The following is a 24,133-nucleotide window of genomic DNA, read 5'->3' as shown; positions in this document are numbered from 1 at the left end:
CTTCGCCAAAGAATCTTTCGGCCCGAAAGTTATGGCAAAAAAGTCGCGTCGATCTATCACGAGACAAAAAAAATCACAAATGAAGCTCTCCGTGTTTGCTTTAAAACCTTTTTCGCGAAATCCGTAAATCTCCTTTTTTGACAGGGTGACTGAACTTTTAGTGCGGCTCGAAACTGGAATTGGTATTTGCATACTCCGAGCTGACAGCATTGTATATACGTATATTGTGAGTATACTTTTATCCTATGCCTCAATTTCGAGTTAGTCGTATTCCTTATCTTGGAAGCTCCAGCATTATTACTGTGGGATTTCGTCGAAAGAAGAAAAAAGTGTCCGTATACTTGGCACAGCGCAAGCTCGATCGCTTATCATCTCGGTTAAACTTTTACTTACCACCTGGCCTACAAATCACCAACTTACCGCCGCGACGGACCACTCAGGCAAAAAGCGTCAATACGACTTTCTAAATTTTCACGTTAATTTATACTTGTTGCTATGTAAAACATCGAACGAAATAAATATTGAAAAGAAAAAACCGAAAAATATACATTTCACCGAGCTACAGCTGGTTGCACTTGAATCTTCGAAACATGTCAACATCCACGCCATCTGGTGATTTTAAATAATGCCCCGAAATATAAAATATCCCAGCAGGAAACGAACTTGGGTTATTTTCCCATCTTTTATGTAAATTTTACGTAAATTCGTATCTTTTACATCAAAGTTACGAAAATAATCAAATTTTTGTTTGCTGGGATTGCTCATCTGTAATAACAATTTATTAGAGTAGAAACATTTTTGAGGTTATGAAGAACGAATTCAGTAACTTTGGAATATTGCGGTAAAAAATTATAACGAGAAGAGCCTTGTGTACGCTCACACCGAAAAAAAATGTCGACATCGAAAACAACTGTTCGTTGGAAGGCTTCAAACACAATCGAAATTTCATAAACGCGTCCAAAAAAATGTTTTTTTTTTTTTTCAACACAAATATGGTATTTATCTACGACCGAAGCTAGTCCAATCATAAAAAGCGGCTTATCACGCTGTGTGCAGAAAAATAGAGAATTTCTGGTTATTATCGTAAAAAAAGCAGAGTATGACAAAGCTTTCGTAGTTGGAGAACAAAAATGCGCCTGAACGCGCGGATTCGACTTCACGCTCTCTCGCTCACGGCTGTTCCTCTTTTTCGTTATTTTTTTCCTTCTACACACATATATATAATCTTGTTCTGCACACATGCACTCGTTCGTCGTTCACTTTCTGCTCTGCTACGTCCTCGTTTGTCCCTTGATCGTTCCTTCTGTTCCCTGCTCGTACGGTGCAGTCTCTCTTTATATACACCGCTCATATATTTGGTACTAAAACGTAGGCATGCTTTTCATTTGACGTATACATATAACGACGACCTACGTAGGGAAACATCCGCCATCTTGAATATCGACGTGCGACCGAGGGCAAAGGTAACATTTTTTTCCTCTATTCGTGCAGAGCCGAGCTCACTCCTCGTATAAAAAAATTAGTTCTGAAAAATTGCACACGGTACGTGAGGGCGCGTAACCTGTGGCTCGTACCCGTTTAACCTCTTTATTCGCGCTACGTAACAATCATCAGGCTCACGGGGTACTCAAAGGGAACTCAAGTGTACGTATATTCGAATCATTCGATTTCAGGGATCACGTTGGAAACGAAATTTTTATCCTCGGGCTTTATTTTTTATCGTAATCACCGTACATTTCATACTATTCGAAATTCAAATCGTCGGAGCGAAATATACGCATCAGTAAAACATCTTCGAATGTCTATTGATTTGATTATTTTTCGTTCATCTTATTCTGCTTGAATTAACTAACATTTTCAATGTTTGCATCGATTTCCATCATTGATATTATTATTCACGATAAACTCACAGAAATGTGCGACTAATCTAACCTCACTTTTCGACCGCATACATTACGACGCGATGCTGTTTTTATTCCGAATCCATTTCGGTTGTTCGGCAACTGCGAGCGTAGTAAAAGCTTTTTCTTTATTTCAACGAAACAGGGCGGAAGAAGTAGTTATAGCGGTGGTTTGTAGGGTGAATAAAACAATCGCTGTACGTTTTTATTAACGCCGACGTCCGTCCCACTTGAGCGATAATCTTTGCGCCCTTATACTTGATTTATTATATTTTTCATCCATCGTGCGCGTTTTCTCCCGCCAATAACTTGGTCCCACTGTTTTTTTTTATCCTATTTTTATCTTATTAAAACCCGAGCTATTAATTATTATTCTCGTTGCTCGACTCATTTTCTCGCTCGTCCGTTGTATTTAGCGCGATCAATTCTTTTTTTCACTTGGACTTTTTCATCGACGCGAAGGGCTAACAAACTCGCTCTCTGTCACGATCCTCTCGAGAGGTTACTCCGCTCGCTCTCGAGATTCAATATCCGGCACACGAAGACGAAGAGGCGGCTGGATCGAAGGAAGAGAAGCAAATAAAAAAGGCGCGAGGATCGAGCGCGCGCGGCCCGCGCGGCCAAGGAACGGAGAGAAAGAGCAGGCGAGCGAGGAGCGGCACGATGAACGGGGTAAACAAAGGCTTGTTTACATCTATACGTTCGTCCGGTATACATCTATAGTCGCCATCTATACGCGTTTAACTTGCAATGCTTCGGAGAATTTATCGATTAGTTAACACTATTTGGACAGATTTAGTACGAGTATAAATCGCGAGGCTGGTGAATCGAGATAAATTTATTCTGTGTTTGCGGTAGTTAACGAATGTCTTAATTAATTCACGTTTTACATATTTCACAAATGAATTTTCTCTCGAAAAATAATCCCCCGGTTATTCTGCCTCGGCGTGGCAATTTACTGTCGCGGTTCGAACATTCCTGTACACGAATTCCAACGAAATTTATTTCCAACACGAAAAATATCAGGGATTTCGATGCTTTTCGACCAAAAGTTCGTCATCGAATAATCGATTTAAAATTAAGGCAGTGCATCACCAAATAATCAAGTGCCTGCATTAAGAGGTTAGAAAAACTTGTTTTTTTTTTTCCACGATATTTCATTCGAATAAGAGAAAATCTAACGATTTAAAGAGTTTAGCATACTCACAACGAACGGATCGATTTTCCAGACTGTCGACGAGTGTCTTTGATGATGGAAACTGAACCTTCCAACGCTGCTGCTACGACGCGAAGAGAGCGGCGCTGAGACGTTCGTCCTCGTCAGCTCCATCCTGGTCGTCTTTGCTCGGCATCCTTAAGGTGCTTTACGCATATGTCACATTTGTTTGAGCTTCTCGAGGGTCTTTCACAGTGAACGAACCAAACTTTCAGAGGACTTTTTCAATCTTTTTCTTTCCTTCGGGCTGGCTCTCGATATTTCTACGAGTTATTTTCACGTTCCCAACAGCTGGTGCCATTTCTTTTTATTCATTTTATCGAAGCTCCGTGCCGCACTGTTCCGACACCCAAATTTTCGTTTTCATCTTTCTCTGAACCGGTCCAACCTCCCGGGTCGTGGTACCAGACGCATTTCTTATCACACAAAAAAATATATCAGTCTTATCGTTTTGTCAAACACTCGACGAATCGCGCGCCGGACGATAAACTTTCTACGGTAATGTCACTCGTGAAATCGGATTGAATGGCTGGCGTGGCAATTCTTTTCAGATATTCTTCGAACAAATTCAAACGTGACGTATCCTCCTCGCAGAAATGCAATCCAAGCTTTCCAAGCTTTTCATTTGCTTCTCGAAAATCATCGAGTCGAAGGATAATGGAATTGGAGCGTGTGCGCCAAAGCAGCTTTCGCTAGCGTCGAATCCGGCGCCGTTGCAACTGCTCGTGCACATGTACGAAGCTTTTGCCCAAATGATTTATCATCGTATCGATATAACCGAATTACGTTCGCTGGCCACCCACACTGCGAGCCGTTTCATTCGTTTTCGCAAGCTCAACTTTCTTGTGGCGTCGTTCAAAATTTCATTGAAGGTTGTTTCCTCGGACGCGAAATCCTAAATAACAAATCCCTCGAATCGTTGATCCCCGAAATAAGAAGTTCCACGATGAAAGTCCGTCAAACTCGGGACTCGGTTACCCAAATTTTCTATCGCCTCTCATTCAGAAATATTTTTCTCGAAAATTGTAAATAAAATAACCCATTTTTCATCCTACGAGCCACGAATTAAGTTTCTCCAAATTTCTCAGCGTTTTTTTCGTTTCAAGCGCTCACACGCTCCCGTCCCAAAGAAACCCATCGTGCACTACCTCAACAAATAAGCGTTCGCGCGAGCGCTCGCAAGCGCCTACAGCGCCTGAGCCTTCAAATAAAACGCAGCCAAAGCCACCACCAGTATTCGCTGAGAGAGTTATAACTCCCCGAAAACTCGGTCACACGGAGAAAACGGATTTGTTTTTAATAGCGAGGAATATATTATTTTTCAAGAATTTTCAAAGTATTTGAGCACCGATTAAAAACAGCATAGTATTTTTTCAATTTTCCAATTTTTCATCCCTTCAATTCTAAACAGCTTTGTGTGCATAGCAAAAAGTGATGCACGTGCTGGAACTATATTTCGTTTTGTTTTCGAGTGTTACTTGTATCAATGACGCTGAAGTTTGCAACGTTGGAGTCCAACGAAATGAACGAAAAAAAGAGGGACCGTGCGTGAGCTATAGAGAGCAGCACTGCAGTCGATGAGCGCGCTCTCTCGTGTCTGAATATGCAATTTTTCTGATGATATTTTGACTGTATATCATTGAAAATAATTAATTTTTCGAAAAAAAATAATGATTGAAGTAATCAAATACGGTTTTTGTCCGATCAACAATGATCGCATTCAAAATCAAAATGACGTAAAAGGAAAAAAACTGTTTGAATCGAATGACGTTTTAAATGTCGTCGAAAGAGAAAGTTCAGTGGATGAGTTGACAGTGTTTAACCTTTTGATCCACTTGGTCCGTTTCTCACTTTTCCATGGAGAATGGACTGTGCCCTCTGGGAAATAATAAAATTTTACTGATACTTCAACGTCTCGGCGTCGAAATTGTGCATTAGAGCACTCTCGAATGCAACAATGTTTTCTCGATCGAGACGTGATAAAAAATAATAATTTTATTTTGTTAAATAATGCGAAAAGTAATAATTCCTATATGCGCCTGCTTCAAATGGCATCTAAAAAGTTTTGAAATTGGCCGCATAGTGGCACTGCAGACGCTGCGCACGGTCCCTATCTATTTCACGAATCATTGATGTCGGTTGAAAAATAACGAATTGCAAATTCGGCAGAAAACAAAATTGGAGATTTACTGGAATTATTCGAGAGATTTTTTAGATCATTTCGTTGGACTCCAACGTTGCAAACTTCAGCGTCATTACTTATCACGTCAGACTAGCACTTACTGATGAGTGGAAATGTATTGTAAATCACAAATTTTGTCTGTCGGCATAGTAAATTCTATGATAAATACACGAGTGTAGACCGAATACGTGTGACATTTAACCATAGATAAAATTTGTTTTCAAGGTTGCCCGAGAGCATAATTTACAATATAAACATTTGAAATGATTGAAAAGATTTTTTACTGTGCTTATAGAGAAAAACGCTCTTAAGTCTTTTTAATAAAAGCGTCGAGTATTGGTCTTTTTATTATGGTGGATAAAAAAATTGCTATAACTGCTCTTCGAATTAATCCTGCAACCCGAGATACTATATTCTTAGTGCTTTTCTCTAGAATTTTCGGCCTCGTTTTCTCCGTGCACTCGACCGAAAAATCGAAGCTCGTTATATAAATTCGTAACAGCGGAGTATGGATGTAGCTATACGTTCGGGGTTGGGATTACGACAGAGGAAATATTATCGATGATTGACGGAGAGAGAGCAATAGTTGCTGGATGTTGGGCGAGGTATGACCCGGCGCAAGATCTCATGAAAGGGCACACACATCTGAGACTTTTATGCGTACACGTATATAACACAGAGACAAACCGACGATGATACATAATAAAGGCTTGCTCGTTTCCTAGTGTCGTTCTCGTGCCAAGTAATAACAGGCAACAGCGGGAGCTTGGAAATATGTATGCATATATAGTCGACTCAGAAGTTATGCCATGTGAGCTTGAACCGTGTTTCATTCTCACCAACTCGAATTCAGTTCGTGTCGTTACTCCGAGCTTTTTTCCAGGTGAATGGAACTGTGTTAGGGCTTTTTGAGGTAGTTCATGCACGGAACTATTTTCTCAAGGAAGTCTTGAAATTTACTTGGAGTTTGAACGTGTATCATATTTTAAGGAGGGTGCTGGCTATACACGAGTCAAAATTATAAGAAATTGATGAACTTTGGTGATAACGTTCTTCAACATCAAGTGCGAAGACACCATTTTTTTCAATATTTTCTTCTGCTTAGTTATCGAGTAATTACGCATTCAAGCAGATTTCTTATGCCCGGAATGTATGCCTATATATATGGAAACGCTGTGCTTATACACGTGAACTTTGCGGTGATCAATTAGTACTTGCTAACTGTACAGAAGAAAAATCTTAAAAAATTTGTATTGTCATATTTCGCGCTAAAGAATATGTTGACAAGATTTTATTAAATTCTTATAATTTTGAAATTTTTAATCTATTCAACGTGGTTCAGCATAGCAACATTGTCCCTCCTTAAAGGGTTCGTCTTATTACGCGTAAAAAATCGCTTATCTTTTCGTATAAGGAATGAACGCTTCTTACGAAGTTTACGAAAATCGTACACAATAACGATGAAGTACGTAAGGAAGGTCTGGGAAATAAATCGAGACGGGTGTCTCACTAGTAATAATATTACGTTAAAGATTGAAGGAAATTGGTAATGAGCACTCGTACAACCTCGGATTTGATGCTTATTTCGGCATTTTGTTTCTTCTTGTCTTTTTTATTGAGACTTTTTTCTTGATCCCTTTGCGCTGCATAATGCGATTTTCAACATAAAAACTACAGTATTTACGCCAGGGACGAATGAAATTTTGGGTCCGATCAGTGCGATGGATCCCCGCTTAATTAACGGCTTGTAATTTCATTCGCAAAGAGATGAGTTGAAAAAATTTATTTACAATTTCGAGTCAATAACTCTGACATTAATTTAGAGCGATAAAATATTTAATTAGGAAGGAAAATCGAGTCAATTTAGAGACCCATAAAATACGATTCTACGCGGGCGTGATCTAGTTTAAGATTTTTCTCTTCCTTTCGTTGCGAATGTTATGAAATATGTTGAACCAGGATGTTGACCTAGATAAGAAAGAATCCAACCGGGTGGATCGAACTGAGATGCTTTCGAGCGTTATCAATGTTATTTCCACAGGCTCAAACGTTCATGGCTAAATAAATACAGATGCAGGTGAGACTCGAAGCTCGTAGTTACATTCGAGTTCGTTTGGCAACAGCTCATTGTCACAGCTGAACCAACCACTCGATAATTTGGTTTCCTGTACGCGTCGCTCTTTCACGGAAGTTTTAACGATCGGTGACACGAGTTTAGTACCTTAAGAAAAAAAAGCCATTGGAACAAGGAAACATCGCATTACGGGGTGCCAATGAAACGTGTGATCATCGCAATGTTAAATTGAACTAAGAAAAGACATTTGGATCAAACTGCAGATTCATTGTCTCCAAAAACATTGCAGTTACATGAAGAAAGCTCTTCGCGGAGAAAACGAGGTCGAAAATTGTACAGAAAAGTACCGGGAATATCTCGGGGACAGTATATATACGAACTGGACTGCAGCATTAACCCTCTCATACCGAGACCTATTTCGCGTTGACGGAAAATGATTCCCTTCATAATTTTGTCTCAAAATACTTTCTAGATTCCGAATCCATTGTGACATTTCGGTTTTTTTGTTGGGAAATATGAATTTTTGAATGTTCGCTGCGCGCAGCACCAGGTCCTTGGGGAGCAAAATCAGGAAAATTTACGAATGAGTCTAGCACCGAATACCTTAAATACATCATCATATTAGCTTCCCTTTGAAAGGAAATAACGATTGGAGTACGAAAAAAAAATTTATACCCACTTTTCTTTTGCGATAACTGAAGCACCTTTCACACAACGCCAACTCAACATGAAACGCCGACTTCATATTGATATTTCGATGAGTTAAAGCAGTTTAGGAGTATCTAAAGTGCAATCTAACCTTGCTTCATGGAAATAGGCAGTTAGAACCCCGACCTTACTGACCGATGCAGTTTTATTGGGGCTGGAAGCGCGTGTTGCGTAGAAGCAACATACGGTCCGAGAGGGTTAATTCGAAGAGCAGTAACAAGAATTGTTCTATCCACCACAGTAAAAAGGCCAATGCCCAAACCTTTTATTCAAGAGACTCAAGAGTCTTTTTCTCTATAAGCATAGTAAAAATCTTTTCAGTCACTTCAAATGTTTAAATGGTAAAGTTTGCTCGGGCAACCCTGATAAAAAATTTCATGTATGGTAAAATGTCACACGTGTTCGGTGCATATTCGTCTATTCATCAGAGAATTTATGCTGACAGTAAAAATTTGTGATTTACAATAAATTTCCACTTATCATTGAGTGCTAGTCTGACACGACGAATAAGACTCGAAAACAAAGCGTGCATCACTTTTTGCTATCCACATAAAGCTGTTTGGAATTGAAGGGAGGAAAAGTGGTAAAATTCAAAAAATGAAAAAAATACAAAAACTCTTTGTAATCGGTGGCTGAATATTTTGAAAATTCTTGAAAAATAATATACATTCCTCGCTATACAAAACGAATCCGTTTTCTCCGTGTTCCAATAAAATCGATTGTTATTGAACGAATAATTTTTTTTTTCCTCGGTGTAGCACCCAAGTTTTTATACTCGGGAAAAAGGTTGAGATGAAAAAACCTTAAGAATAGAGTTCCAATAATGAATAATGATAAATTTGATGAAAGGATGGGAGATGACGAAACGTGTGTTGTGCACACAAGTTTAATCAATCGTCGGGTATTGTACTGATAGCGGTGGACTTACGATTGGTTGAATGGAAACAATGAGACGTAACAGGGCGAGCTGGAGAGAGATAAGCCAGAGTGAGTAGGGGTGAGGAGGAAAATGAGCACGCGAAGTATATTCGGAGATCACTGATTTAAAAACGCTTCGAAAGCTCCTACTTTTGGGCTCAATTATAGTCGAGACACGAATCACTTTATCTTACCGATTGCCTCAGACAATTTTTCGAGCTTTAAGAATGTGACTTTCACCTCAAATACCCGTCAAATTTTCCCTCCCCCTGGGACTGTTGAAACCGACCACAATAACGAGTAATTCCACGTCAGATTTTTCCTATCCACTAAAAAACCACTTTTAGCTTCATTTCTCGATAACACTCGAAGGAAAAATAAACGCCGAGTATCGTTTTCCCAACAGAACAACCGCCGTAGCTCGCATTTCGTAAGGACCCGTAAAAACGCTCATTTCAATGACGAAGAGAGCCATGCGAAAATAAAAAATTGCATGAAAATAGAGCACGTAAGAAAGAGATTAAAATAGTGAAAAAAGCGTGTGTCAAAACGAACGAACCTCGTCACTTGCCGCCTAACGTGTATCGACTACAACTGCGAGGGAACCGAAGCGCGAGAGCTCGCGAATAAGGGCGACCCCGCAACATCTCTCCTTCTCGTCGGCTTTCGATGCTGCTGCTGCTGCTGCAGTTTCATACTCTTTTTCTCTCCACTCGTTTTTTCCCTACCTACTTGTTTATACACACATCTGTAAAGGTGCTTCAGAATGTGTGTGCGTGTGTGTGTACATCGACGACTTGTACACGCGTCCCCACATGAGATATCGTATACTCTCTCCCTATGAAGTAAAACCGTCATTATAAAAAATGTTATAATACCGGCTTAAGAGCTCATCCTTACAAATCACCTCGTTTCAACGACAGCGAAACGTCGGCTACAACTTGTCAAGTTGTGTGATTAAACCTTCTCGCGGTTAATTGGATAATATTGCATATTCAAGATGAAAAAATATTGATAAAAAATAAATAAATAAAAAATGACTAACATTTGTTATAATAATTATTCATCATCTGGGGAAATGTTGATCTTCGAAATTGAGAGATATAATCTAACGCTATCGTGATAGGTACGAACGGAAATGAGTGCACGAGGAAGTTGAGAAAATCGTAAGATTTAAAAAACGTCTGAGCAATAGTATTTCAGTCACAAAATCGAATTTGCCTCTTAACGGAGCTTAATATTCATCAATATTCAGAGAGATCGGGGAGAGCGGAGAATTGAAACTCAGTCTCGCTGGACGCTTTCCTCGAGATTCTGAGTGGCAATAAACGTCAAAAGAATCCTCACGAATATCCGCTTTTCGATCTCAATTTTAAACGAGTTTACAAAAATTGGTTGAGAGGCCCCTGCGCACGGGACTGTCGTTTGCCAAAATTGTTAGACGAGTGAAAGTAAAACGATAATTTTCCTCGAATTTGAACCAAAGAAACGAGGTTTTAAGATTTTTTCCGAGTCCTTCCTGCACATTGTTCCCCGCGACGTTGACACACATTCGCGCTTCTGCATGTGCGCGTACATTCGCCGAGCCTCACCCCCGGCCTGACTCCCTCCGACTCGCGCCCTCCGTCGCGATCCCTCGACCCCTCTGTAAGCACAAACACTCGGAAATACAGATATAGTTTGAGCTTTGACAGAGAGCTCGAGCTCAAGAGCTTCGCTCGTTTGCGGCGCGGTTGCTTTTCCGTACCAGATCCAACACCGGCGTCTCTTACTTTTGAGCCTGCTCTCCTCGAGACTCCACATTTCGTGGATGCACGTATGCGCGTTTCTGTGGATCCAGCGCACGTACGAAGACGCGTATGCGCACGATTATTCTTACGAACATGCATAGTCATTTTTTGTGAAGCGACTCGATGATAATTGACGAGTGATGTCAAAATAAATACGTCGGTGTTTATTTAATGTATACTGCTATATTATCGTACAATCGGGAATGAAATTCTGTTGTTTACCATAGTACATATCTAAACACTTTGGCGTATGATCGATCCTTGTGTTCGAGCTCATCAAATTTTACTATGCTCAACTGTAATTGTGAAAACAGCACTGAGTACAGCAAAACCGCATAATAATTCTACTTGCCAGTTCGTCATCGAGTCAACATAAATTTTGCAACGTTTACTCGGTTAACTATATGTTAGGAAAAATAGCACGGTTTAAACCTTTGTCGCAGCAAAATACGCAATTTAAAAATGTTCATTCGTAATTTACTTGGGAATGACAGTATTTTTGGTAAAAACCTTCGGAATTTCAAAATGGGCGGTGTAGAACCCCAATACCATGGGAGCATAGTAATTCTTACTATTTTTTTCTCTCCGTGTAGATTTATGCTGGTACGTTAGGAGCGCGGAGAGCGCGATGCATCGCTGTGTTGTCGGATAATTTGAACAGATTTGATTGAGTGATTATAAGGAGTGTTTAGTTGGGAGCTGAAAACGGAGTGATGAGCCGGTCAATCTGGGCATGCCGACGGTTGCTTCAGCTCCGAACGGGTCTATTTTCCTATCGATTTTTAGCGAGCCGAATCTACTCGATTCTCTTTCGTTTGCGATGAAATTTTCGGTCACTTGATCGGGCGATGCTCCAAAGTGGTGAAAAGTACGATTACGACGAATAGCGAGACTTCAAAGAAGAGTTTGTTCAACGACAATGTTGGTGTGCAGGAAAATGTTGAGCTCGGTAATTCGTGGTAAGCGCGGCGGAAAATTTTGAAACGAAAACGAGGCACGAGGGCGCGGAGACACGCAAAAAATGGAAGAAAATTTAATTAAATTCCTCCTCCGCGACAGCTCCTCTTTTCAACTTGACTTTTCATCAAATTTAAGGTATTTACCGACCCAGTGTGGGGCCTATTTTTCCCTCTTTTCCGAGCGAACCTTCCCGGACTCTGCACTTGGAAATATTTCCTCGAAATATGATGAATTCCCGATGCGATGGCACATCGTGTTTGTCCCAAAGTTCATCGAGAGTGCGTCTCACCGAGCGAGCTCCAGCGAAGTAGCACAAACAAACAAATGAACCGCGGTAGGACAGAAGACCACAAAGGAGAGAGTTGATCAGAAAAATTCGTTGTATTCGGAGAAATGTCGAGCAGAAAAGGCGTCCTCTCGGTCCCTGAATTTCCGGGCTCCTCCGCGTCACTGCAATGCGCGCGAAAGCCAATTTATACTAATAACGAAGCTAAATTGTGAAAAACGAGGTCCGTTGAAAAGTTCCGCGAAAACGAACGTTGCCGGGGTCCCTGTATGAAGGATGCGTAATTCGGTAAGGGGAGAAAAGGGAAGAGCCTTGAGCAAGACCTCTCTCAAGGAAGCCACCGACCGCCGAGCACTACTTGAATTAATTAGTATCAATTAAGCCACGCTCACTGTATTTTACTCCCTGCACGAAATACGCACGAGCACACTCTTGGATAAACCTACATGGATGCTACAATGCGCCCAGCATTGTAGCAGACTCTTCTTTCTTCTACTTTCTTTCGCCACAGCTCTCGGTGCCCCTTTCATTATTTTTCATTAAACTTTAATCCTCTGCCCTTTTCATGTATCATCGGTACACACCGTCTCAGCTTCTCTCTTTCTCGATACTCACGTACACGGAGTCCAGATAGTATACACTGCGTGCGGTTTGCTCAGCGGACCTGATTATCCCGGAGGATTATCGCGTCGATGTACACGTACATGTGCACGAGCGGTGTATGGATTCAATGTGCTCGATGCATGGGTAATTCGTGGTCGAATCCGTCCTCGAAGAACCCTTCGAATATGAGTTCTGCGCGAGAGCATTATCAATCTCGGAGTCGCGAGGTCAATCGCGCGTGGCTCATTTCTCAGGGAGGGCTCGAAAAAAACACTTTTTTTAAACATATTCATGGAGTTCGACTCGTACGCGACTCGACACCTTTCGTGCTGGAATTCAATGAAGGAGTCATTCGAAAGGGGTTGCAAAAATTCCTGAGCAACGAGACGGTCGTCTCTCCTTTTGAGGAGCTATTTGAACTACTTCTGGAATTTAAAGTATCTGCGTTGGACTCGTTGCTTCGGGACTCACAAAAGAAGTTGAAGAAACCGATGGACACGTGTAATTTGACGTTTAATCGAATAGGCCAAAATTAACTTGGAAAAATGTTGTTTAATTGTCCAAGTGACTTTCGTGTCGATTTAGCGTAGAATCTCCTCTAAAGATGTTACTTTTTCTGTGCATCTTCGCCATTGTACACACACACACACACACACACGAATATATATATGGGTATGGGTATTATTTGAAGAGAAAAGCTTATCTCACCGGGAGAAAAAAGTCCACCTACGTGAGCACTTGGCGTATTTCTTTTCATCAGAAGCTTTGGAGTGATCAGGCCGCTTATCTCGCTCTCTAGCCATCCTGGTGCTCGGGATAATCCTATTTCTCGAGCACGATGCCGCCACAGTGCTGGCAAATCTTTTCTAATGATGCTGCATCAATAAATGAGGAGCGCGGGTGCACCATCATTTTTTCTTCTTATTAATCGATCGTTCGACTTACATTTTTTGCGTCTTAATTTCAAGGTTTTATCTCATTCTCTCGTAGGAAACGAAGCTCGAGCTCCACGACGAGGATTATTGTCGCTTCAACCTTGATTGCTTGCAATAAAATTTACGAGCTCTATAAACAAGACAAAATTTTCGATCCTGCACCGTCACTCGGCTCCCCTTCCCGCAGCGTCTTTCGAATCGAGGGATGCTGCTGCGCCTTCATATTTCCTCATCCGCGCCGGCTCCAAGCGAATTCGTGATGAACAAACGTTTTTCCACTAGCTCCTCCGCATACCGGCACCAGGATGACGCCGTGGCCAGATCACAGCCGAATAACGTGAGCAACTGAGTCAAATCCAAGATTGAATGATGTTATTGAATGCAGGGATAACTCGATGAATGGCCTCTCGAAATGGCTCGCAAGTTCGTGTCGGTGCGTAAATTGAACAAATTATAGAAGAATGCCTCAGTTGTGTTTGTGGCATTGTGGCCACTGTCCTCGCTCCCTGAATGCCAATGCAACACACTGTAACACGATTTAACACAGAGAACGAATCTCACTGCTACCCTCTGCTGCGATGGCCCAACCGGATCAGCGATTCTCAACCCAGAGTCGCGCCAGCGACTCTGAAACGAGCACATTGCGAAAGTCTTTTTCACCTGTTTTCGATAACTTTCCGAGAAGTCACGGTTCCATAGGAAAAGATTCTGCTTCTGCCATTTTTCCAACTCCTGTCGTTAACATCTCTTTTGAGCATTCGGCTTTATTCTTATCGTCGCCATGCTGGATTCCGCGCATTTTTTTTCTGTCCGTGAGACAGTTTATGTTTCAGGAATTTTGAATTATTTAATAGAAATTTGGTGGCGATGCGATCTCCGAAAGCTCTCGTACAAATTTTACGATTTTCCATGTTTCATTTTCTGTGTTCGATAGCCTGAACTGAAGTTGGGCCAATCCATTCGCATGCGCATTTATTTCGCCGTTATTTGAGATGAGTTACTTGTAGAATATTCGGGTTCGTGAAAGGAACACCTTAATAATTCGATAATTACGGTCGCTCAGAGGAAACCTCGAAAATACGAGGACGAAATACTGCAAAAACGAGAATTGCGAGTAAAAAAATCGAGAGCACAACATTTTGAAAGAAATTTACGAACGAAAAAAATGATAAACCGAAAAATCGAAGGGAAAAAACGTTTGGCCCCGTTTTGAATTTTCCTCACTTGCCAACCCAACTATTTCTCAATTTTCTGTCGCAATCGACGCGATTCGTCGGCCACAACAGCACGAAACATGCTACTGACAAGCGGATCCAAATTTTCGTATTTTTCAACGAATTCCCCACGAGAATTTTTCACTTCTAAAGCTCCACGGTAGAAACTCCATTTTTGCAATTACCGCGAACATGCATTCAAATGGTTTTACCGCGATGATCGGGAATTATTATCGTTTCTTGTTACGCCGGAGTGAATTTCCATGATCGCGGTGACGCGATTTCCCATAACTTGAGAAAGCCGCATCCTCTCTCGCGTCTTCAAGGTCGTCGGGGAATTTTCCCACGAGACTCGGGAGCTCAGAAATTTTTTGTTTGTGGGATAGCCCGATGCGAATGGGTGCGAGCGCGCGAGGGCGTCGGACGTGTGAGAGCCCCGGTTTGTCGCATTGGACCAAACTGCTCGTAATTACATCCGAGATTAATGTGTATACGTGTGTATTAGAAAGTGGGAGGGGGAAGAGGAGACAAATACGGGAGAAGCTGGAGGAAAGCGAGAGACGAAAGGTTCGTAAGTTGCTTTGCCGGGCTCCTTTGGCACGGGTGTCACTCAGTTCGCCGTGAAAACTCGTCGCATTCGCACTTGTCGAGGCTATTTTTCTTCGTTTTATCTTTCAACACGTTTTTTACCGGCATCGAGCCCCGTTTCGTGTATCGACAGCCACTGCTTTTATTTTATCGTTTTTTTGTGTTCCGAACTCGCTGCGATCTCGTCAACGTCGTCATGCTAATTCGCTGCTTCATTTTTCTCTCGTTCACCCTTTTCGGTAAGACCAACGATCTAAAAATTTCAATAGTCTTTTCATCTCTATTGAAAAATCCTTCCTTCGAGCGATTTTTTCACGATGCTCATCGAAATATCGTAGTTTATCGTCGAGCCGAATAATCGAGCCACCGATGCTTACCGGTGAATTTACAAGACTTTTCGAGCCCGCACGCTGTTCGAGTAAACCGTGCGACGCGGCGCGAGGAAACGCGAGAGTGCGCCAACGGCGCGTGAAGCTCCGAAAAAACTGGGAGGCGTCGAAGCACTGGAAAAATAAGCTTCGACGAAAAGCGCAGTCCCCGAATAAACGATGAGGAGCCCGGATTTGTGCGGACCGGAGTAAAAGAAAGGACTTGACGAAATTGATGTCGTCGAAATCGAGTTTTTATACGAGTCGTCTTCGGAGCTTGAAGTAACGCTAGTTGAGGAAAAAACGGTCTCGTTGGTAGCGTGTCTTGTATCGTCAGCTTGAGTGGTCTGCTGTCGCGCCATTTCTCCAGAGACTAAGAAAAAAGTATAAGATCGTTGGCTGGGAGGTCGTGCAAATGCGATTGAGAGAGCGAGCGAGAAGGGTGGAAAAATGAAGGGGGATGTTAAACGCACACGCTTTTTGCGAGGCCCCTCGTTCCATTCGTTTCTCCCTTGTAACGTTGCTTCGTTTATGCTTTTTCGCACGCGACGCCCGTTCATCGTTTGCGTGAAAAAGTGCCTCGCGCGTACGCCGACGCTCCTCGCTCCAGCACACCGTAAAAGGAATTACAACGTTCCTCTTTTTTTATTCATTATGCTTTCGCAACAGTAGAATTCATACATTGTACTTTGGCTGGTTGATCGATTGCCATTTTTTTCTCCCAAGACGATACGGATCGGAGTGAGCCCTCGCAGCGTTTGATCGAGTCCCTCGTCGCTACACGAGCAACGATAATTGCTCGTTAAATCCTGCTCGACCGCGCTCTTATCGTATTTCATAAGTAATCCTGCCTACTGACCTTTGGGCCACGTGCATTCGCCTTAATGCGAATCGAACCGTTTCAACAGAGGCAAAATAGTACAAACGAACGAGCGATTTGCTGAAGCTATTGGCGCAGTTATCACGCGAGACGAGAAATCGTGAACGATTTCCTGCCATGTTTCGTGACGCACGAGGATCGAAGTCGATTGTCCTTTGTTCGAATTAAACGAACCCCCCGTAGAGAGAAAATTATTTCATTTATATTTAACAGTGTTCTCGCTATTTTCCAGTTTCACTCGCGACACAGAAAAAATAAAAAATTCAGGGCAATATATTTATTGACGCTTTTGTTACCGTTGCAGGCGTTCACACAGAAGGCAACTGGACGGTCAAGAACGTCCCGACGACGGTCGAACCGGTTCAAAATGATACGGTGCTTCTGCCCTGCTACGTCAACGATTTAGGTGCCTTCTTATCAATCAAATATCCAGAGACGCAGCAGCGTCTCGAAACTTTTTTTACTCACTTTTTTGTCTCATTTACGAATCGAAGAAACGTAATTTTGTCGAAATACTCAAATACTTTGTTCTATCAATGATTCATCTGAATTTGAATTCCCAATTAATATTGATCGATCATCGAGACATTCGTTTCTATTGCAGAGAGCCCCGTGGTCGTAAAGTGGTGGCGAGACGGTAAACAGTTGGCCGAAAGTGGCGATTCCGACCTAATTCCTGCCCCTCGGATAACGATGCACAGCAATAATAGCCTCCAAGTTTCTCGCATACAACCGGAAGACACGGGACAATATGTTTGCGAGGTCTCGAGACCGGCGCCCTGGGGCCGTGTCACACAAGCTTACGCTATTCGAGTCAAGTGTGAGTACGAGTGTAACATCGTCGATCACATTCCTCGACGTGCGCCCTAATCTCTTCGAGATCTCTGGACTCTCTCCTTAATTCTCCTAAACACACATTCCCATTGCTCCTCCGATAAATTCGTCAGGATCATGTCGGCCCACTCGCTCTCTCAGGAGCCGCTTTCCTCGCTTATTCGTTTATGCTTTTATTCAATTATATTTGCTCCGTTTTGGCCCTCTATTCTTTCAGTCCACGTTCCTAAATGAGGTGCCAAAAAATTGCATATAAGTTTCCTGCAATAAGTTTCCTGCAATAAGTTTCCGGCTTTGCCATTCTGGCAGAAACAATGATTTTTCCTTATTTCCGTAGACCCCCCAAAAGTCGTTCAAGCTGTACCGGAGTCGGGGGAGCTCGAGGTGAATCTTGGCGACGAGGTTGACATGTATTGCGTCGCGAATGGATATCCAGTTCCTGTGATATCTTGGAAAATGAAGGTACCGATGATTATTCGTGTAGAGATTTTTCAAGGTTGTACAAATAATCTGTAGTTTTGCTCTCAAACACATTTTTCTCAGTGACACGATTTTTCGATTTCGGTTCATTTTATTTTTGTGCTTATTATTCTCGTGTCGATAATTTCACGAACAACATTTTTCGACACTATTTATTAACTAATTCAGCGATATTCCACGTGCACGAATTCGTTGACGTTTCTCAAAGACTCCTCGGGACAACCAATCGTATTATTATGAATCGTTATAGGACATGGACATGCAGTTGTTGGACGACAGACCTCGCTTGCGGTTCCTCGCTGAGAACCGAACGCTCGCTGGCCGTTATACATGCGTTGCTAATAACGGCATCGGTGAGCCGGCACAAGCTGTAATGGAGCTGCGAATTAAACGTGAGTTCGTTCTCGCATGTCTCCAATTTCATCCCTCATATTCGATCCGACAGTGTTCGTGTCGACTGCTCGCACATGAAAACTCGTTGGAGGAGGACTTTTATTTTTTTTCTTCGAAGAAACATATTTTCTCTTGGCCCTTTTTATTGCCTCATTTAAAAACATTGTGCGAAACGAAACTTTGTTGGGACGTTGAAAGATTTTGTTGGGCGGGCAAAAACTTTTGTTCAGTGTGTCCAAAAAAAGTACTCGAAGGTTTCAACTGAATTTTGTTTTTAGTCTTGTGCTAGTCAGTCGACACTCTTCATATTAAAGCCCGGCCATTCATGTGTAGCACAATATTAGTAAAAAAGCTTTATCTTTGTTTTTTTTTAATCGTAAATAATGTTTAAGGTACTGCATGCTAGTCAAATGAGTGCTAAATTTTCAAAACGCTTTCAGACCAAGTTTAACGTACCGATTAAATGTGGTTAGTGGATTTGTACTACAGCATATCTTATTAAGATGTAAAAATATTAAAAACGCTAGTTTTTCAAAACCATCAACTGATAAGTGCAAATTTCCACGCTGATACATTTTCACTGGTATTTTTCAAAGAATTATCTGCGTTTTTTCATCAATTTTATTGCAACAAGTCTCATTTTTTTGGTCAACTGGTCCCCTGTGAATCCACCATGTAGTTGTTTTTTTAACTCGATCGTTTCACTGTTGCAGCTAATTGTTCATTAAGTGAAAAAACTTTTTCATTCACAATTTCTGAAGGAATGAGTTCGAAGGAAAATCTACGCGGAATCATCGTGCTGGTGCAATAAATGATTCTTTGAAAAATAGCTGTGAAAATGTGTCATCATGGAAATTTGCATCTGTCAGTTGACAGTTTTGCAAAACTGTCATTTTAAATATTTTTTCACGTTAATAAGATATGCTTGAATACATATCTGCTAACAATAAGTTTAATCGGTACGTTGAACTTGGTCTAAAAGCGTTTTGAAAATTTAACGCTCATTTGACCAGCATGCAGTACAGCAGGAGTTACCTTAAGTTGAGTTCATTGCAGAACATATTTCATTCAGAGTCTTTCACATGACAAAGTTAAACGTAGTCAGTTGACAGATTAGATCAGAGATCACGATACACACGGAGACAATGAAATTTGAAAAATTTGCGGTGACGAGCTGCAATTCGTGATATTATGATGGGAAAGAAATTGAATTTTCCTGTAAAAAAATAATATTTGTTGCTTAAAGTAGCCACTTTTACCGGAGTATTCAGTAAATTTTGACGTCGTGAATTTTATCGAGTTGCACTGTCAAAATTTTCGTGCGAATGTTTACGTTGAAGTTTTGTTGAAGCGTGTAAATCAGCGTTTCGGTATGCTACGAAATTCGGAAGCGAGTGATCGGTACCTACGTCAGGGCAAAGACATTTTACCATGAAGCACCGTAAAAATCACTAAACCTTTTGTAAATTTTATTATACGTACCGTAAATTTAACGATCTGCAATATGAACTATTATAAAATTGAAAATTTGGCAAAATATTGAAAATTTTACAGTGCGTTATATATAAATATTTTTCGTTAACATGTCCCCGCGCAGTCGAATATATCCGGTTAATTTTACAGCGAATTTCACGCTAAATATTACCGTTTACAAAAGTACAGCTATTATCAATTCCATTGATAATATGATATAAAATTCTGTGATCACTTGTCCTCTTCTTCCACTCAATATTTCTAATTCAAATTCTAATTCAAATAGATTCCGTGCGATTCGATTCATGTGTTTTTCATCTTCGACATTTAATTTAAAAATATATCAAATTTTTAGTTAAAGATGGCTCAAAGGGCCGGTACATCATTGTGGCAGTAAGCGACGCGTTAATTTCTGTACTTTTCGACTTTTAATATTCCAAGCAAAGAGTCTTGAAATTTCGCAGGCATAGGAAAGAAAAATCGCGTCTGTACATCGTTAACGGAATGGAACCAGCAGCCTCGAAAAGCTCCGAACGATAGTTGCGTAGTTTATTATTTCGTGATTTATTCATACTCGATTTTTGGTTCCGACTGGGGCGGGGCCCATGATTTAGTATCCATTTTTAGGTAACGATGAAACCGAACAAAATGACCTCAATGGTTCTTCCGGGTCGGGGGACACAAATCGATTTTTTAAGATGTTAGAACCGAATGAATTGCCCTGGTTATCAAGTGCTCGAAAACGGAGCCCTCGCAACATCGATTCTACCCATATTTCCATTAGTTCCCTGCACAACTATCAAATTACGTAAAACGTAGGACATATGCTCGAACAAGTTTGCCATTGCGTGGGAGTATCGTATACATTATTCAATTAATCGTTGCCAGCCAACCGGAAATCAATGACGGTGCATCATTTTACCGTTTTTATCTTCGTACCTCACAACCTACGTTCGCACGCTCGCTCGAAATTCAATTATCCAAATGAGTGATTATTTTCCTATCAACAAATACAATCGTTCTCGCGAATGCTCGTGAATTTTCATCCCCAAGATGAAACGTCAGTGGAAAATAGCATAAATTGATAAACTTCTTCTCAAAATGCTCTCCCTCTTCCGTTCCACGAGGATTTGTAATTTATTTATTTCCGACGTGCTTAACAAGTTCCCCAGGCAAACGTGGAAAGGAATAATCGAATATATTAACGAAGGGAAAAATTATGTTGGATTCATAAGTGAAAATAAAGTTGCAATCGATATTTTATGATTTTATGATCCTCGGAAATGAAGGTAGTGGAGAAATAATGTTCCTCGCATTCCCACCCACGATATTCGTGCATCTTTTCAATAAAATGCGATTCCCCCGCGGGCTGTAGTCTCCCCCCAAACAATTGGCGTTTGGTTTCCGGCTCCATAGAAAATTGGAGTCTCGTAAGGGAGCACCGAAATATCCCGGTTGATTGAAAATTCACCAAAGTAGCTTGGCGAATCTCCGCTTACGAACGGCTCCGAGTAAATTCCGAATAAGATTTTCGAATTCGAAATAGCCGAGTTATCGGTTGTGCGCTTGACGTAGGTGTGCCTACGTCCCGGTGCTATTCAAATGGATTTAGCGCTCCAATAAGTATGCCTGGTGTACCAATTCTATTAATCCGTGTGCTCTACTATATATAACGATCGAAGTGGTTTCGTGTGAAAACAGACAAACCGGAGATCGAGACGAAGAAGAGATGGGTTCACGTCTCGCCGGGAATTCGTACTCAGCTTGATTGCGAAGTTGCTGCTTGGCCCGAAGCTCACGTGAGTCTTGCTTCCTCACTCTCTATATCTTGAAATATCGACGTACGCAAGAGTCCGAAGAACTCGTCAATATTCGATATTAGCTATAGTTACGGTGTTAAATAAAAATAATCAATTTTTGTTCATCCACTTTATCGATTGAGCGTTCAAAAAAAAAAAAAAAAAAAAACAAAAAAACAGTGGCAGAGCTTCCAATGCATTGAATAAATTATTGTCAATGAAAATGTCGCATTAATAATGAATTTATGAGCATTGGAAACGCATGACTCGTCCGGCACGAGCGTAGCATTTGTTGCGATGAATAAATGAGCATGAGCTCTATACCCAGAAGCCCTTCATGACTTCCATTTCATAGGATTAACACTTATTATTCGGCATAATTATCTCGGCTATTATTAATCTTAATTTATATTCATTATTTTTTAATTTATTATTAATTTTTATATATATTTAGATAATGATATTTAATAATAATAATAATAATAATAATAATGAGACAATAAATAAATCATTAAAAGCGAAAATTGAAAAAAAAATAAGAATAAAAAAAATGTAATTAAATATAAATAATAATTATAATTATATCAATTAACGATAGTTTAAAATAAAAAATTTATCGTTTTAAAAAATATAATCTAATAAATATTAAATAATTAGGAGAGGCTAATTATGCCGAGGTTAATTATTGATGCTAACAAGTTCTCCGCTTTTCGATCGTTTTTCATTGTTTTTTTGACATTAATAAAAAATGAAACAGGTCGACTGGTTTTTCAAGAACGAGCAAATCGTTTACGACTCGAGGATAGTGAAACACACGTCCGGCCAGACGCACAGTCTTGTCATCAGAAATGTGAGAGCCCGTGATTACGGTTACTATTTGTGCAGAGCTGCGAATTATCTTGGCACAAAGGAGAAAGCGATCGAATTATCGGGCGTTGCGAATCCGGCTGTAATCAAGGGATCGAGAAGCGTTGGAAAAAACGCCTATTACTTCGTGTGGGAAGTCGACAGCTACAGCTCCATTATCGAGTATCAATTTTGGTTTCGCAACTATCCGGTTAGTTTTTAATGCACTTTTGAATTATTGAATTCTCCATTTATTTATATCTCGTAGTTCGTGTACCGAAACCAATATTCTTCTCACCACAATTGGCTTCCCATTGCCTGCTGTATTTGCTTATTCATTGAAATTATAAATAATTTATCTCATTGATAAATTCGAAGGGAATTGTACTAAATAAATAGCAAGTAAACGGTTAATCTTTTTCTGTTATTTACCCAGTCGGGTGACTGGCACAAACTGTTTATACCGAGCGGCAGCGACGCCATTGGACCTCTTCATTCGAAATCATTCAACTTAACTGGACTGAAAGAAGCCACGCACTACGAAGCTCTCGTCCTGTCGAGAAATCGCTATGGCTGGAGCGGCCCTTCGAAGGTCATTCGTTTTGCAACCGAAGGAGCTCGTGAGTGCAACATCATTTGTCCCATTCCCATTATTCGTCGCCTCGAAACGATGAGAAACGAGGCAAAATGCGTGTGCGATAACGATTAAGGGCCTGTTTATATTTCACAGTACCGCAGCCCGACGATCGATACAAAGTCGGAAAGGCTTTCGAGGAATCAGCCACGGACAATAATATCGGTAGGTTTTTCTTGACCCGGTACAGCTTCAATGATGAGGAAAATCTCCAAGAAATTTTAGAATCGTCGGGCTCATTTCCGGTTGCTCGTCATTTCTGATGATCGATCGACTTTTTTTCCAAATTTGGAATCTTGGCTTCACGCAGACTTGAAACTGCGACAGCTTAGGTAGTCAAAATTGTCAATTTGTTTGGCCAAGATCCCGAGGGAATACGAATCCCGCGAAAACCTACCCTTAAAATTGTTTCTTGAAAACTACTCGCATGAAATTTGTCGTGTGTTACACCAAGCACAATTTTTACAGTCATTTTAGATCCGATGTCTCAGCATTATCCCACATTCATGGAAGGCACGAAGGGTTCTTCATCCTCGCCGAGAATTCAGCTGTTCGTGGTACTTTCGATGGCATTCACTGCAGTTTCACGCTTTTTTTTGTAGTATTGTTATACGACTCGATTCAAGAGCGGTATAAATGACATTTTTCTCGCCTCGATTTCTAAGTCTCGTTTGTAAATGAACTCATGGTAAGAATAACTATTTATTGTTTGTTACTACTTTGATTGAATCGTTATCAAAGTTGTGGGCGTAAAGTCGCTGCGTCGATGGATTCTAACTGTGAAATAAATTTTCATTAATTTTCGAACCCATTGCGCATTTTTTCTTTCTCGTATCGAGCATTGAATCGTTCACATTTTTTAAAAATATTTCATGTCGGGACTTCGCCTCGTTTCAGGTTGTAAAAATTCAACTTCGAAAGCGACAATTTCCTGTTAATTCGAAGCCCCCGAATGTCATTTTGTGAACAGCGACATATGCTCACTCCGTAAAGTTGCTTGTCGGCTCCCCGACAAAGGGTAAAGTGACATTTTGGTTCAAGGGTCTCGAGG

At 40.9% G+C, this 24,133-nt stretch overlaps 1 protein-coding gene across 1 annotated transcript; it reads left to right on the top strand.

Moving 5' to 3' along the window:
• Positions 1-1,610: 1,610 nt before the first annotated feature.
• Positions 1,611-23,889, top strand: LOC122414153 (limbic system-associated membrane protein-like; the record flags this gene model as incomplete). Its single annotated transcript, XM_043425073.1, has 10 exons — positions 1,611-1,644; positions 16,928-17,029; positions 17,228-17,443; positions 17,795-17,919; positions 18,188-18,329; positions 21,505-21,602; positions 22,360-22,659; positions 22,885-23,068; positions 23,179-23,247; positions 23,551-23,889. Coding segments are annotated over 10 exons (1,404 nt in total), but the record flags the coding sequence as incomplete, so codon positions are not given.
• Between the last annotated feature and the right edge of the window lie 244 nt (positions 23,890-24,133).

This window comes from Venturia canescens, chromosome 7 (assembly GCF_019457755.1).
Source record: "Venturia canescens isolate UGA chromosome 7, ASM1945775v1, whole genome shotgun sequence".
Classification (NCBI taxonomy): domain Eukaryota; kingdom Metazoa; phylum Arthropoda; class Insecta; order Hymenoptera; family Ichneumonidae; genus Venturia; species Venturia canescens.
Note: the sequence above shows the minus strand (reverse complement) of the source record. Positions and strands in the feature narration are given on the sequence as shown.